The sequence below is a fragment of the Melopsittacus undulatus genome, chromosome 3 (assembly GCF_012275295.1).
Source record: "Melopsittacus undulatus isolate bMelUnd1 chromosome 3, bMelUnd1.mat.Z, whole genome shotgun sequence".
NCBI classification, from domain to species: domain Eukaryota; kingdom Metazoa; phylum Chordata; class Aves; order Psittaciformes; family Psittaculidae; genus Melopsittacus; species Melopsittacus undulatus.
Window position 1 is genome coordinate 14,512,360 of NC_047529.1, and position 13,733 is coordinate 14,526,092.

At 47.2% G+C, this 13,733-nt stretch overlaps 1 protein-coding gene across 1 annotated transcript in view; it reads right to left on the reverse strand.

Annotated features, from left to right (window-relative positions):
* Positions 1 to 597: 597 nt before the first annotated feature.
* ELP3 (elongator acetyltransferase complex subunit 3) overlaps positions 598 to 13,733 on the reverse strand; it is a 97,869-nt gene continuing 84,733 nt past the window's right edge. The window contains exon 15 of the mRNA XM_005146390.4: positions 598 to 3,104. Coding sequence (XP_005146447.2) covers positions 3,028 to 3,104 — 77 coding nt within the window. The 3' untranslated portion in view covers positions 598 to 3,027. The remainder of the gene's footprint in view (positions 3,105 to 13,733) is intronic.

A 13,733-nucleotide genomic window follows, 5' to 3' on the forward strand; every position in this document is an offset into this window, starting at 1 on the left:
AATGATCCTGCCTGAACTTATGTCCAGGCAAGCTTCCCTGAACTTATGCTCAGGCGACCACAGACCCCATAAACCACAGTAAAGCCTCTGGAAAACCCACACTCACCTGCTCAGATGTCCCTCTCCTGCCCTCCATAGGTGAATAACACATCCATGGTATTTTTAAACTTGGGCAGCCACTCAAAGGGTGGCTTCTTGCTGCAGCTCAGGCTCCCAGTCTAGGACCTTTCCTTAAACCAGTGCAGATCCAGGGCCATCCTTGGCTTCCACATGAGGTTTGCTTGTGCCATGGCCAGGAAGAGCTGTGGCCTGCGACCCCATCCTGAAGCACAGTGGTGTGCAGAGCAGCACCAGACAGGACACATGCCAGGAACATGCATTGGAGGAACTCCCTGTTCCTGGCAGAAGCACTGGGGCTTGGAGAGAAGTACAAACCAGCTATTCATTTGGCTGCATTTATATCAAAGAGACAAATCAATACATCACACTTCAAAACATACCCGAGCCTGTGCAGACAAGCCCAGAGAGTTTCACAGCAGCTGAGCAAGTGCAGCATGAAATCACCCCAGAAAGAACACACTAATGGGAAGATACAAATACAACACCCCCCAAAATAGCTTTATTTCTTGATAAAGCTGCTCGCACACTCAAAACACATTGGCCTTAAAAAAACAAGAAATGAACGTATCCGGTACATCCCAGATTTGCTGGAGGGCCACGCTTACAGACGCATGGAAATGGTAAGCGTTTCTGGCCAGTACCTGGAAAAAAACTGGGCTGTCAGAGCTGGAAGCGTCAGAGTGATTCATAATTATGTCAGTGGCACCAGTACAACAAATTTTGTGGAAAATCTCAAGGATTGTGCACAGAAATTGCATCTCCTCTCCTCATGTCCCTGTCCATCTCCTCTCTTTGTACCATGTCAGAAGCTTAACGCGCCCCATTTACCAGTGTCTTGGGATGGAAAAAACCCAGCTCAACAAATCAAGAAGCATGAGCTTCCATCTCCCTTCTTTAAATCAAACCTCCGCACAGCGCAGGAGGCTCCAACACACTCAGCTCAGTACCAGCACGCTGCCCTGTGGTTTGTCACTCCCCAGCCCTTAAACAGGACACTGGTGCTCACCTTCAATAATAACACATTTATTACCAGGTACTTGGACTCTCCTTTTCCATACGTGTGCTGCTTGTGCGTCAGCAGCCGTCAGCACGGTTCTGGCCGCTGACCCTGCAAGCTGCGGGGCAGGAGCTGCAATAGATCACAGTGGCAGAATCGCATTCCCTGCGCGGCACCGCTGCCATGACAGCTTTCCTCCCTGAGCCTCTCCTCCTCCGGGTTAATCACGTGTGTCTGAGCACTCCTGACTGCAGAAGTTTCCAGAAGGCTCCTGACAGAGTCATTTATTAGAGCAGCACCCAAAATGTCAGCTTGCTCTGCAAGCTGCTACGCTGGTTTTGATTGAAATACAATAAAAGAAGTGGATGAGGTCAGGACTTCTGTTGTTGGTACATCGAGCAGGCAGCCCCAGGCCCAGTGCTTTGGGAAAGCCTGAATCACGGGTGTCAAAGGACACTGCATGTCCTGGAACATCCCCACACCACCAAAGGGCTGGGGAGAGGGATGCAAAGTGCTGATCTCTTCATCCAGGGTCACAGCTCACTCTGACAACCCACCTCACTCTGTCTGCAAAAATAAGCTTTAATTCTGTCATTCCTGATAGAATTCCTGATGTCTGGAAAATACAACCATCTTCAAGGAGGACCAGGATCTGAGGAGCTACAGGGCAGTGAACCCCACCTCTTCACTGGGAGAACTGGGGCCCAAATGTTGCCTAAGACCCTTTCCTGTTGTGGGATGGAGAGGGGAGGAGAGAGCTGGGAACAGGCAGGAGGGATACCCCATGGACTGAGCATGGCTGAGCAACCCTGCTGCCTGCTGTGATGAGATGATGGATGTTGGGCACTGTGACATCTCCAAAGCTTCTGACACTGATGCCACAATGGCATCCTCATACCCAAATCAATGAGCTATGGGCTGGAGAAGGGGTGGATCTGGAGCTGGAAATACAGACTAACAAAATGAAGTGGAGGACACCAGGATGGTTGTGGCACTGGAGTACATGGTGTGTATGGAGAAGCTTGGAGACCAGAATCAGACTTCCCAGAAGCTCACAGCAACAGGCTGAGAAGCAACAGACAAGCTGAAACACTGTAAACGCTAATCAGGAAAAACTTCTTCAACATATGGGTGGTGGTCAAATATTGGAACAGGGACCTAGATGCTGTGGACTCTCCATCCATACCCAGTGAGTATCTCCATCACTAGAGATATTCAAGCATTGCCACTCTGATCTAACTGGACCTGCTCTAGGGTAGGATTAGAGACAGGATGTCCCTTCTAACCTCAGTTACTCCATGGCTGTGTGTCACCACAGAGAGTCAGTTTAAGTTTTAATCTCAATTCCTACAGCCAGCAAAGTGGCTTCTGATCCTCACAGTCTCCTACTGTAAGATGATCAAACGGCATCCCTTGGGATGGACAGGAAGCAGCCAAGCCCAGCATAAATGAATACACACAGAGAAAGAATAAATTCATGTTGCAGAATAGCCCACACGGTTTCAGGGCTGAACCATTAAAAACCCACTGACAGCATCACAGAAATAACAGATGTTTTTCCCACTAGGCTGTCCAATAGTGTCCCCACATGCAGAGCTCTCAGTTCACCTATGTTCAGTCCTCTGCTGGAAGGCCTCAGAGCTCTCCCAGAGGTATGGCAGGCTTACACACATTATGACACAAGTGGAACATCCCCAGCCTCTCCTGAGGCAATGGGCAGAGCTCAGAAATGATCACCCAAGAAGAGATGTCCCATTTGCTGCTGTGGGCTCTGGCATAAGCAAGTCTTTTGCAGTTGGCAGGCTTTGGTTTTTAGCTTACGTCTGTCCTCTTGAGCTGCCTCTGCACGATGCGTCTTGTCTCCTCACCTCTCCCCCTAGCAGCTGGCCAGGGTGAGGACCTCGGGGGCATCAGTCCAGCTTTTTTACCATGTAAGGCCCTTCCAGCTCATAGCCAATCTTCCTGTAGTAGTTCCTTGTGCCAACACCTGTGAGGAGAGCGACAAAGAGGTTTAATTCAGTGCAATGCAAACAAGTTGGGGAAGACAGGGCCTGGCAGGAAAGTCACAGCCGTGGAGGGATGGTGCCGACAGGCACTTGGCCTCTCCGAGGAGTCAGCACTAGGCCTCCCCGTGCTGGAGCAGGGGTGTTTACTTGTTAGCATTTGGACTAATTACGGTGTTTTTAAGGGATGAAACACAGGAACACAGCTGTTTTATCTGCCCTGAATCATGCATCCGATCCTTTGTCCTAAGAAGGGTTGTGAGCTGTGAGGGAAAGAGGAATCATCATGGGAACAACTGTGAAACGTGAGTTCAGAGTACCCTGGGTACAACAAAACCCAAAGACAGGCTCTTGAGAGGAGGCAGCGCAGCTGCAGGCATCATTACCAGGAACTGAAGGGCTCTAAACCCCAACAAGCTGTGTCCAACGGCTCCTAGAAACGAGCTCAGCTCCACTTCAGATAGACAAGTGGCCTCTGAAGCCACAATCTAATTTTCTCACTGAAAAGGATGGCTCCAAACACCACAGTTCTCCAACAGCCTCTTCCCTCTCCTTCCTCTCTTAATGAGATCCCACAGCATCCATGTCCAGGGTGAGCTCAGCCACACTGACCTAGGCTGCCTTTCCTGCAGCAGCATCCTGCGGCAGGACAAGTCCAGGACAGCAGCCTTCGCCCTCACCTTATCTAATTACTCACAGATGCAGACATTAGTCATCAAGGGAGGGAGGAGGAATTCAGCATCATGGCATCATTGTCAGTGCATCTGGTAAGCAGGGACAGAAGGACAGATAGGACACGGCTCTCCATCAAGAAATGGAGCCCCTCTTTCCTCTAATCTCATCCCTCCAGCCAGTTCCTGGAAACTATCTTGCTTGCAAATGGCTCTCCAGGAACTGAACAGGCTGCATCTCTTGTGCAGGGAGTGACCAGGTGCAGCTGGTAACCCCTTCCTGCCCACTCACTTCTGCAGCAATTGCTGCTTTTACGGATTTGTTCAAAATAGCCGTAATTATTTCCTGAATGCAAGCTACAATTGCTGCTGAGGGGCTTAAGCACCACAGTTCCAGGCAAGTCCCCATCCAGCTTCCTAGAGAAGAATTATATTCATTTAAAGTACCAAAAAGACACCTGAAACCCAGACCTGAGATATCCTTAGCATGACCAGCAGGTCAAGAGAGGTGATTCTCCTCCTCTCCTCTACTCTGGTGAGACCACACCTTGCAATGCTGTGTCCAGCTCTGAGGTCTCCAATGTGATCAGGGGACTGGAGCACCTCCCATATGAAGACAGGCTGAGAAAGTTGGGGCTGTTCAGCCTGGAGAAGAGAAGGCTGCGTGGAGACCTCATAGCAGCCTTCCAGTATTTGAAGGGGGCCTATGGAGATGCTGGTGAGGGACTCTTCATTAGGGACTGTAGTGATAGGACAAGGGGTAATGGGTTGAAACTTAAAATAGCAGAGGTTTAGACTGGATATAAGGAAGAAATTCTTTACTGTTAGGGTGGTGAGGCACTGGAATGGGTTGTCCAGGGAGGTTGTGAATGCTCCATCCTTGGCAGTGTTCAAGACCAGGTTGTACGAAGCCTTGAGTGATATGGTTTAGTGTGAGGTGTCCCTGCCCATGGCAGGGGGGTTGGAACTAGATGATCTTGAGGTCCTTTCCAACCCTAACTATTCTATGATTCTATGACAAGAGGGAATGTCTTTAAACTGACAAGAGGGGAGATTTAGGTTAAATATTACGAAGAATTTGTTCCCTGTGAGGGTGCTGAGACCCTGGCACAGGGTGCCCAGAGAAGCTGTGTCTGCCCCATCCCTGGCAGTGTTCAAGGCCAGGTTGGACAGGGCTTGGAACAACCTGGTCTAGTGGAAGGTGTCCCTGTCTGTGAGCTTTAAGGTCCCTTCCAGCCCAAACCATTCTGTAATTCTGTGATGTCCTCCTGTCACTCACTCCAGCTGAAACTGGGAAGAAACTGAAAACTCACAAAGAATCCCAAATTAGGGAACACCTGGGCAAATTTACTTCAAAGTAGCTGCATAGCCCCTGTGACATCGCAGAAGAGCACCATTCTCAACTAAAACTGGTGCCATGGTTTAGTGTGAGGTGCTCCTGCGCATGGCAGGGGGGTTGCAACTAGATGATCTTAAGGTCCTTTCCGACACTAACTGTTCTATGATTCTCTGATTCTATGAAAAACATCCCAAGGGAATCACAAATTCACTCACATGCAGCTTGAATCTGAAGGCAAGTAAAAACCCAAGCCCACTGTGCACATGTCCACTTCCTTCTCTGTGTGCTCTTCCTGGGAGGGTTGGGATCTCTGACCTGGAATAAATAAACTATCATCTTTAGCAGTATCTTGCCTAAAAAATGTCCTCTGGGTTCCCTAGCAGAGATGCTGCGGGATGACATACGCATTTTGGCAGTAAAACAGCAAAGCCACCCATCCATGGCCCAGAACAACTTGGTTCCAAGGATCAGAGAAATCTAAAGCTGAAGAGGAGCCCTCTTGATGTTAAAGGACAACTGAGTATTTTGGCTGATGTTTTTAAAAACACCTTGATCAGAGTTATTTAACACTCCCCATTTTTTTCCTAAAGCACTTGGGAAACATATGGATTTTAAAGAAGACAGGTTAGGTTGCGTCAGAGCATCCGAGTGCTGCCTGCATTAATCTCTGAGCTGTTAAGTGGCACTAGTTAAGTGCCAACTCTTCCTCTTTTGAGGGCAATGGGTTCAATCCATTAACAAGAATGATGATGCAGTTGGCCAGCCCTGTGCCCCAGGGGTCCCACACTGTGGCACTTAGCAAAGCATCCTGGTCATCATCTCAGCCCTACTTACGAGTAACTTCTTGCATAAAATTACTGTCCTGCAACAGCAAAGTCTTCATGAAGAGGAAGTCTCAAGCTGAGGGCTGCATGCAAAGATACAGCACCGTTTCCCGGCTACCCAGCTCTAACTTGGGATGTCTCATGAGCTCCAGCCCTGCAGGAATGTCTTCTAGGCAAGAGGCTTTTGGAGGGAAAAGCTCTTCCCAAGACACCTGTGTTTGGTTTGTGGGGTGAGGTTTTGACAGCACGGGGGCTATAGGGATGGCTTCTGTCAGAAACTGCCAGAAACTTCCCCCATGTCCAACAGAGCCAATGCCAGCTGGCTCCAAGATGGACCCACCTCTGACCAAGGCTGAGCCCATCAGTGACTGTGGCAGTGCCTCTGGGATAATGTATTTTAAAAGGGTAAAAAGTTACTGAGCAGAAACAACTTTAGCTGCAGAGAGGAGTGAGAACATGAGCCAGGAACAGTCCTGCAGACCCCAAGGTCTGTGAAGAAGGAGAGGAAGAGATGCTCCAGGTGCATCATGGTACTGCCCTTGGTAAGGCAAGCTGTGCCCCTGCTCATGGAGTCTCTGCTCATGGCAAGGGGTTGGAACTAGATGAACTTTGAGGTTTCTTCCAACCCAACCCATTCTGTGGAAATGCCACACTGTAAGCACTGCTAAATGGAATAAAAGATTTGTAGGACAGTAATAACTGCATGTAACTCATGCAGAAGGAATCCATCCTCACAGACCTTTCTGTTGTGAAATTATCACAACTTTGCATGGATGAAAAGTCCAAAAACCCCAAAGTCACAAAACTATGCTGCTGGCTTCTGATCCCAAGCAGAACATCACCATGCAGTCCTAAAAAATAAGAGCAACAGCTATTCAAACAATATGCAGTTTCATCTGCTCACAAGCCATTCTGGGGGTAAATGCTGAAGAAGAGACTTGCAATGCCCAGCATGCTCTCAATACTTGTCCATTAATCATACCTGAAAGGAAGGGCTCAATGGCACTGGTTCTCTTCCCAAGGTTTTGCTGCTCTAATTTACAGCAAACATACCACAGAGTTGGTGGGACCTGTTCAGGCAGCTCTTCCCACTGCTCCAAGTCACACTCCTTCTTTCCATTGGAAAGACACATCATCCAAGAAATATCACTAAAGAGATATCACTCAGGAGTGGACAAGTAAGGTCAAAAGCTGGCTCAAGAAGCTTTCTGAGTTTTCAAGCTGCATTCTCATTCTGGGTCTTTAAAACAGGGTTTTAAATCTTAAATATCCCATCTCAAGCTGTGCAGGAGAGCTTAGTCTGAACTCTGCAAAGCAGATTGCAACCAGCCACTTCCAAATTCACCAATGGTGATTTGGTTGAAGAACAGGGGCTCTGATCACACTAGCCTGGATGGAAACCTGTGGCCAGGGGCCAGCTGAGGCTTTTTGGAAGTGTCCCTCATCACAATCTTCAACTGACACAACCTCTGGCAACAGCTGCTGGTTTATTTAATTACCTTTTGTTCTCTTCTTTTGGAAGCATCTGAATACCGGTGAAGCCTACTGATAAAACCCCAAACCTGGCTCTTGACTGTTAACATTTAAACCTCAAAAATAATTCAATACATTTAAAAAGCCTGCCTGTAGCAAGGGATGGAGAAAAGTGACCATAGTTTCAGGGTTAAACACTCTTCTAGCCCAGCAGGATGGCAGAAATCAGATTTCATTGCCCATGTGCAGCAACCCCTGCCCGTGACCTTTTCTGTGCAGAGCCCATAAATCCACCCTTCTGACTCAGCCCTGCCACACAGAAATACTGCGATGCAGCATCTGAGGCTGAGTATCCTCAAAGATTTCTCCATCACAGCTCACTAGTCCCAGAACTAAGTGAAAATGAGACATTTTTCAGGATCATTAAAGAACTACTAATAGTTCATAAAATTTCCACAGCAGAGACTTACTGAGGCACACGAGAGACTTATCTCTATGCAGGCCTCCACATCTTTCTGCAGTGACTAAAATCTTGTCTGAAGATGCACAGCCAAGGCATATCATGTCTTGAAGCTTCCTTCCCCCTCAGAACACTTTACAGAAGCAGTTAGCAGGGCCCTGTGTGCCAGGCAGTGAGCCTGAGTCAGCTGAACTTCCCAAACTGCTTTCATCCATTAACTTGTTGGCTGCAATTCTGGTGGTAACGAAGCCTTTCCAGTTTTTTTGGGGGGAGTAACTACCTGGCTTGGTGCTTTGCCTGAGGAAGGGAGAGCCCTGGACTCTGTGCAGACACCCAGATCATCTGTAGGACCTCTGGCAAGTAGGACTATCCTTCCAGGGTGCTGAGAAAAGGATTTGTGACTAGTGCAGGCAACAGGAGAGGAAAGGGTGATGCTACATTCACCAAAGTGGTATGGACTTCACCTGGAACAAGCAGTGAGTCTCAGACTGGCTGCAGTGGTTTGGGATGGCCATAGCTACTTAACTTGGTATCACAAATTATGTTCCTCCGTTGGCTGCTCTGTTGCTGTGGGCACAGCCATGCCCTATGAGGGGAATGCTCTGCCACAGTTGGAATATAGTTTCATGGTTTTGAAAAGGCACACAGAAGGAAGCAACGAATGCTTCTGCAGTCACCCACAGTACTTCCATGGACATCAATAAAACCCAGAGATGGCAAAGAGCCAGGCAGAAAGCTTGGAAGCTGCTGCCGCCACAGGACAGACCATAAATGTCTGTGTTTTCAACAACACAGCTAGAAAAGTGAAGAAAGGAAACAAGAGCTCTGAGAGAATCTCCTTGGCCTCCATGTGTCTCCCATGATCAGACCAAGGCTGCCAAAGCATCAGGAGGACTCAAAGGCATCATTCAGAAATCACAAAGTCACATTTTAAAGTCCCTCAAGATAGGGGTCGGGTGACTTGGAGCCTGACGTCAGTGGTGAGTGAGCAAACAGAACCCTCTTTTTACCACAGGTCTTGTTAGAGACCCAGGCTACTAAAAGAGAAGTTTTAGGAGATTTGTAATACTCCTTGCTTTGACTCCCACCGAGTCCAAGAAGAAACCTCACCAGCTGTCCAACAAGTGCTTTCTGAAACCCACTGCTATCCAAAACCTCAACTCTGTGCAGGACTTCAAAGCAAAGCCACCACTGACTGAAGCCACTCGGGCAAGTGTTTAGATCCAGCGTGGGAGCAGGCCCTTGCTCTTCCAGTTGACAGAACCTGTTTACATGAGGAAGGGTCAAAACTAGTGTTCTAAATCCATAACAGCAGTAGGAAAATAATGTTTTCTTGTCTCTCGTGTACTGGACACTGACTGACACACACCGCATTTCTGCGCTGATGCACGAGCTAAGAATGTAGAGCAGATCCATCCACAACCTCCAATGAGTTTGCTTTGGCATTTACACTTTTCACAGTGCTGAATTTTATCTTCAGGGAAAACATGAGGCTGTCTCATGTGAATCCCTTCCAACCAACTGCCGAGAACGGTAACAATGGGGAAAAGGCAAAGGACTGGAGATAACCAAAAAGCCTTATCGGCACTGAGGAAACAGAAAACAACAATATTCTTAACACCGCTGAGAAAACCTGGGTACGTCAGAGCACTCAGCAAAAAGTTATTAATTTAAGAAACCAGGGAACAATCCTTACATCTATCCCTGAAGCACAGCTTTAATTTTTTTTAAGGATTAGATAATTGGCACTCATTTCCTGACAGTTCCTAAAGATACTGGGAGATAAAAATCCTCTAAAAATTACAAGGAGAGGCTTTTGGAAATGTTACCCAGTATCTCACAAATTATGATGCTCTCAATTTTCAAATTCATCTAGACAGAAAGCTCAGACATGTTCACTTTCCTTTTAAAACAACAGATTCTGTGCAGAATTACTGAGCACAACCAGAACTCTGGCAGCCATCAGAAAACATAATCCAGGCAATGTGAACAGAAAACAGAAATATGTTTTGTGTTTTTTATAAAGTTAAATGAAAATATTTTGATTTCCTAAATCTGCTGTAAAATCAGAGCACTGGAAACTCTTTTTGAGGTTGTTTTGTACTCGTAGGCATGTCGTAGTGTCAGGGTCTGAAGTCTCACCATGGAGAGACTCCCCCCACGTGTTTCAACAGTCTCTGAAGGGACTAAACTGCAGGATGAGAGAGTTCAGTGTTTCATGACCTCCTCCTGCTGCATCAACCACAAAGAGCTAATTAGTGCTGCAGTTAAAGATATGTCTAAATCCCAGCTCCATGTACTTACATGATTGTTAATATCGCTGCATGTGAAGCATTCCATAATCGTTTTGCTAATAAGGGCTAAAGGAGTAGCAGAATCAAACCTACAAACAGCAACTGTGCCTGACCTGCATTTAGTCTGTGTGTGGCTGTTTGCTGGACCAGGAAGAGAAATCCACATGCGAAAGCCTCTGTTTTTTTTTCTCTCAAATGCAAGTTGTGCTTCCTTCCCACCCGGATTGCTCCCCAGAGATCTCCCATTACTGTTTTCACAACACCTCTGTCTAGCAGGGAGGGACTGCCATCTCCCTGGCCCAGGAGAAAAGCCAGGATCCCAGCAGCTGCGTAATTCACCTGAAATCACAAAGCAAGTCTGCAATAAAAAAGTTTTGAAGCCTGGGTCTCCCTCCATCAGCTCAACAACTCACTTTGCTGCTGCAGAACACCAGTGGCCTTTTGGATTTGAAATTGGATTAGTTTTGAAGGCATGACCCACAAGCTGAAAGCCCTGAATATCCCCAGCCTCCCCGGAAAATCCGATCCCTGTTCTGTTTAAATTCACTCCGGATTTACTGCAAACACAAAAGATGCAGCCTCTGACAGAGCTGAGCCTTCCTCCAACTCACGGCCAGCTCCTGGGCTCGATGAATAAAAATGAAGGAAGAAACCACACTACATAAAGAGCACAGGAGACCTTTAATTCTCCCCTTTGCAGTTTACTCTTTATACACTACAGATTAACTTATCTCAGTTTATATCTAGGATGGCTTGGTATGGTCTACGACCTGACCAATTTCATAAAGATTTTCTTCACCTTTTGAATCTCCTACATGAAAGCAGAATCCCTCATTTATCATAGGATCATGGAATTACAGAATCGTTTGGGTTCAGAGGGACATCGAAGCTCATCCAGTTCAAACGCTCCTGGCACAGGCAGGGACACCTTCCACCAGACCAGGTTGCTCCAAGCCCTGTCCAACCTGGCCTTGAACACTGCCAGGGATGGGGCAGCCACAGCTTCTCTGGGCACCCTGTGCCAGGGCCTCAGCACCCTCACAGGGAACAACTTCTGCCTAAGAGCTCATCTCAGTCTCCCCTCTGTCAGGTTAAAGCCATTCCCCCTTGTCCTGTCCCTACAGGCCCTTGTCTAAAGCCCCTTTCCAGCTTTCCTGTCAGCCCCTTTAAGGCACTGGAAGCTGCTCTAAGGTCTCCCTGGAGCCTTCTCCAGGCTGAACAAGCCCAGCTCTCTCAGCCTGTCTCTATAGCAGAGCTGCTCCAGCCCCCACAACATCTTGGTGGCCTCCTTTGGACTCACTCCAACAGCTCCACATCCTTCTTATGTTGGGGCCCCAGAGCTGGACACAGGACTGCAGTGGGGAGTCTCACCAGAGCGGAGCAGAGAGACAGAATCCCCTCCCTCAAACTGCTGGTCACGCTGCTGGGGATGCAACCGAGGACACTGTCGGTTTTTGGGCTACAAGCGCACACTGCTGGGTCATAGTGAGCTTCTCACTGACCAACAGCTTTAGTCCTTTCAAACAAGCATCTCTTATCTAGCAAATGAGGTCCCCACATGCACTGCCGATCCAGCCTGACCTCCCCCCATTCCCAGCTGCAGAGGGAGCCTCAGCAATTACTTCAGAGGAACCACCTCAACTTTAAAGGTTAATATGATCTCTGATGAATCTTTCTGCAATGGAGCAGTGACACTGAGTCACCAGCAATCTCAAGGGACATTTGGGGACACTGGCTTTGGAGGCCAGTTCTAATTTGCTGGGGTAGGTTTGCCAAACACCAAAACCAGTTTAACAAGGCAAGCTTCTGCAGCAACACTACAGGATGGGAGCCTGGCGTGCCCAAGTGCTCTGCAGGGTACAGTCACACCAGCCACACTCGGGAAAGGTTGTAAGGATTATGGTATCTTCACAGAATGATTTAGTAAACTGCTTATGAAAGAAAGCAGATATACCATGTTTACTCCTATCCTGTCACACGCAGAATTCATGCTCTGGTGAAGGTGCAGAGCTAACAAGGAAAACCAGAGCAAACGCTTTATCATATTAACTAATGGATCACACAGGGATTTTCTGATTCATTCTTAAGGCCAAATCTCAAATGCAATTCTGCCACCAGTAACTTTTTTCTTCCTTTTTTTTTAAAAAAATAAAACCAATTAAATTAATGGTAGAATTAAATAACTGATTTTACATCACTCAGCTTTTGAGGTGCCACTCAGCACACAGGAGATGCCCTGGCTAGAACTGATTTTTAAATGGTAAGTCTGCAGGTAAGACCCATCCTAGAGCTTCCAGATGGTGAGATTACATCTCATTGATCTCTTTACTGTAGAAGCAATATTTCATTAATGACTACACAGACCTGCCCAAAGGCAGCTGCACTGAAAGCATCCGCTGTCAGGAGTGAGGAAGCCACCATGCCAACGCTGCCTTTAACTGCAACAGATGAAGCCAGAGCTGACAGATCTGATTCTAGACCAAGCAAAATTAAACATTTAAGAGCTAATACCATAACTTCTCTTACACTTTAACGAAGAGCTGCCATTAGTGTGGCTGCTGGGCATTGAGAGAGACGGGGACAATGAAATGTGTCTGCTACACAACCCCAGATTTGTGAAGTTAAGTGTTTGTGAGATTTTAGATCTACAGGCTACGGAATGTCTTGAGGCTTCTTCCAGAGATGGCTGCTGAAATATCCAGCCCAGCTGGCAAGGTATTACTGAGAGACTGGGGGTTAAGGATGACTCACAGAGCATGTGAGGCATTCATGATCGATTTTCTTTCCTATGGGCTATGAGATTTTAAATGCCAACGAAGAAACACTCAGCGATCCCAAGAGCGAGCCTACCAGCCATTAAACCAGCAGCATCCCCATGCATCTGCTTCATCAGAGAATCACACAGTGGCTTGGGCTGGAAGGCACTTCAAAGCTCATCTAGTTCAAACCCCCTGCCACAGACAGGGACATCTTCCACTAGACCAAGTTGCTCCAAGCCCCGTCCAACCTGGCCTTGAACACTGCCAGAGATGGGGCAGATACAGCTTCCCTGAGCAACCGGTGTCAGTGCCTCACCACCCTCTTCATAAAAATAGAGCACATGGCCTCAAGAATTTGTTCCAGTATGTGTTCAATGCAAGAAGGCAGGAGTCAGAAACCAGCCTTCTGAACTTTCCCCTCTCACTCATCAGAAAGAGATCATTAAGTGTTATAAATTTGACATCTCTGTATCAAAGAACAACTTGAAAGGTTCCTGCAGATCTACAGTTTAATAGTGCAGATTGCTACATCAGATGTTAATGACTTCTGGTGAATAAAAGTAATGTGAGCAAACTGCAGAAAGATCCCAAGATCGCTGCCATGTGTTCCTGTAAGCAATAGGCATGCTCAGGAGCCTGCAGGTGATTATCATATGTTATTAATAAAAAAGCATCAAAGCACTAAACTAAATAAGTAAATAATTATGATAATTAAAAAGTACAAATGACCAAGCAGAGGAAAATCCTTCACAACCTCTTCTCAGTTTTGCATGTGCTTGTGTCAGCAAATCGC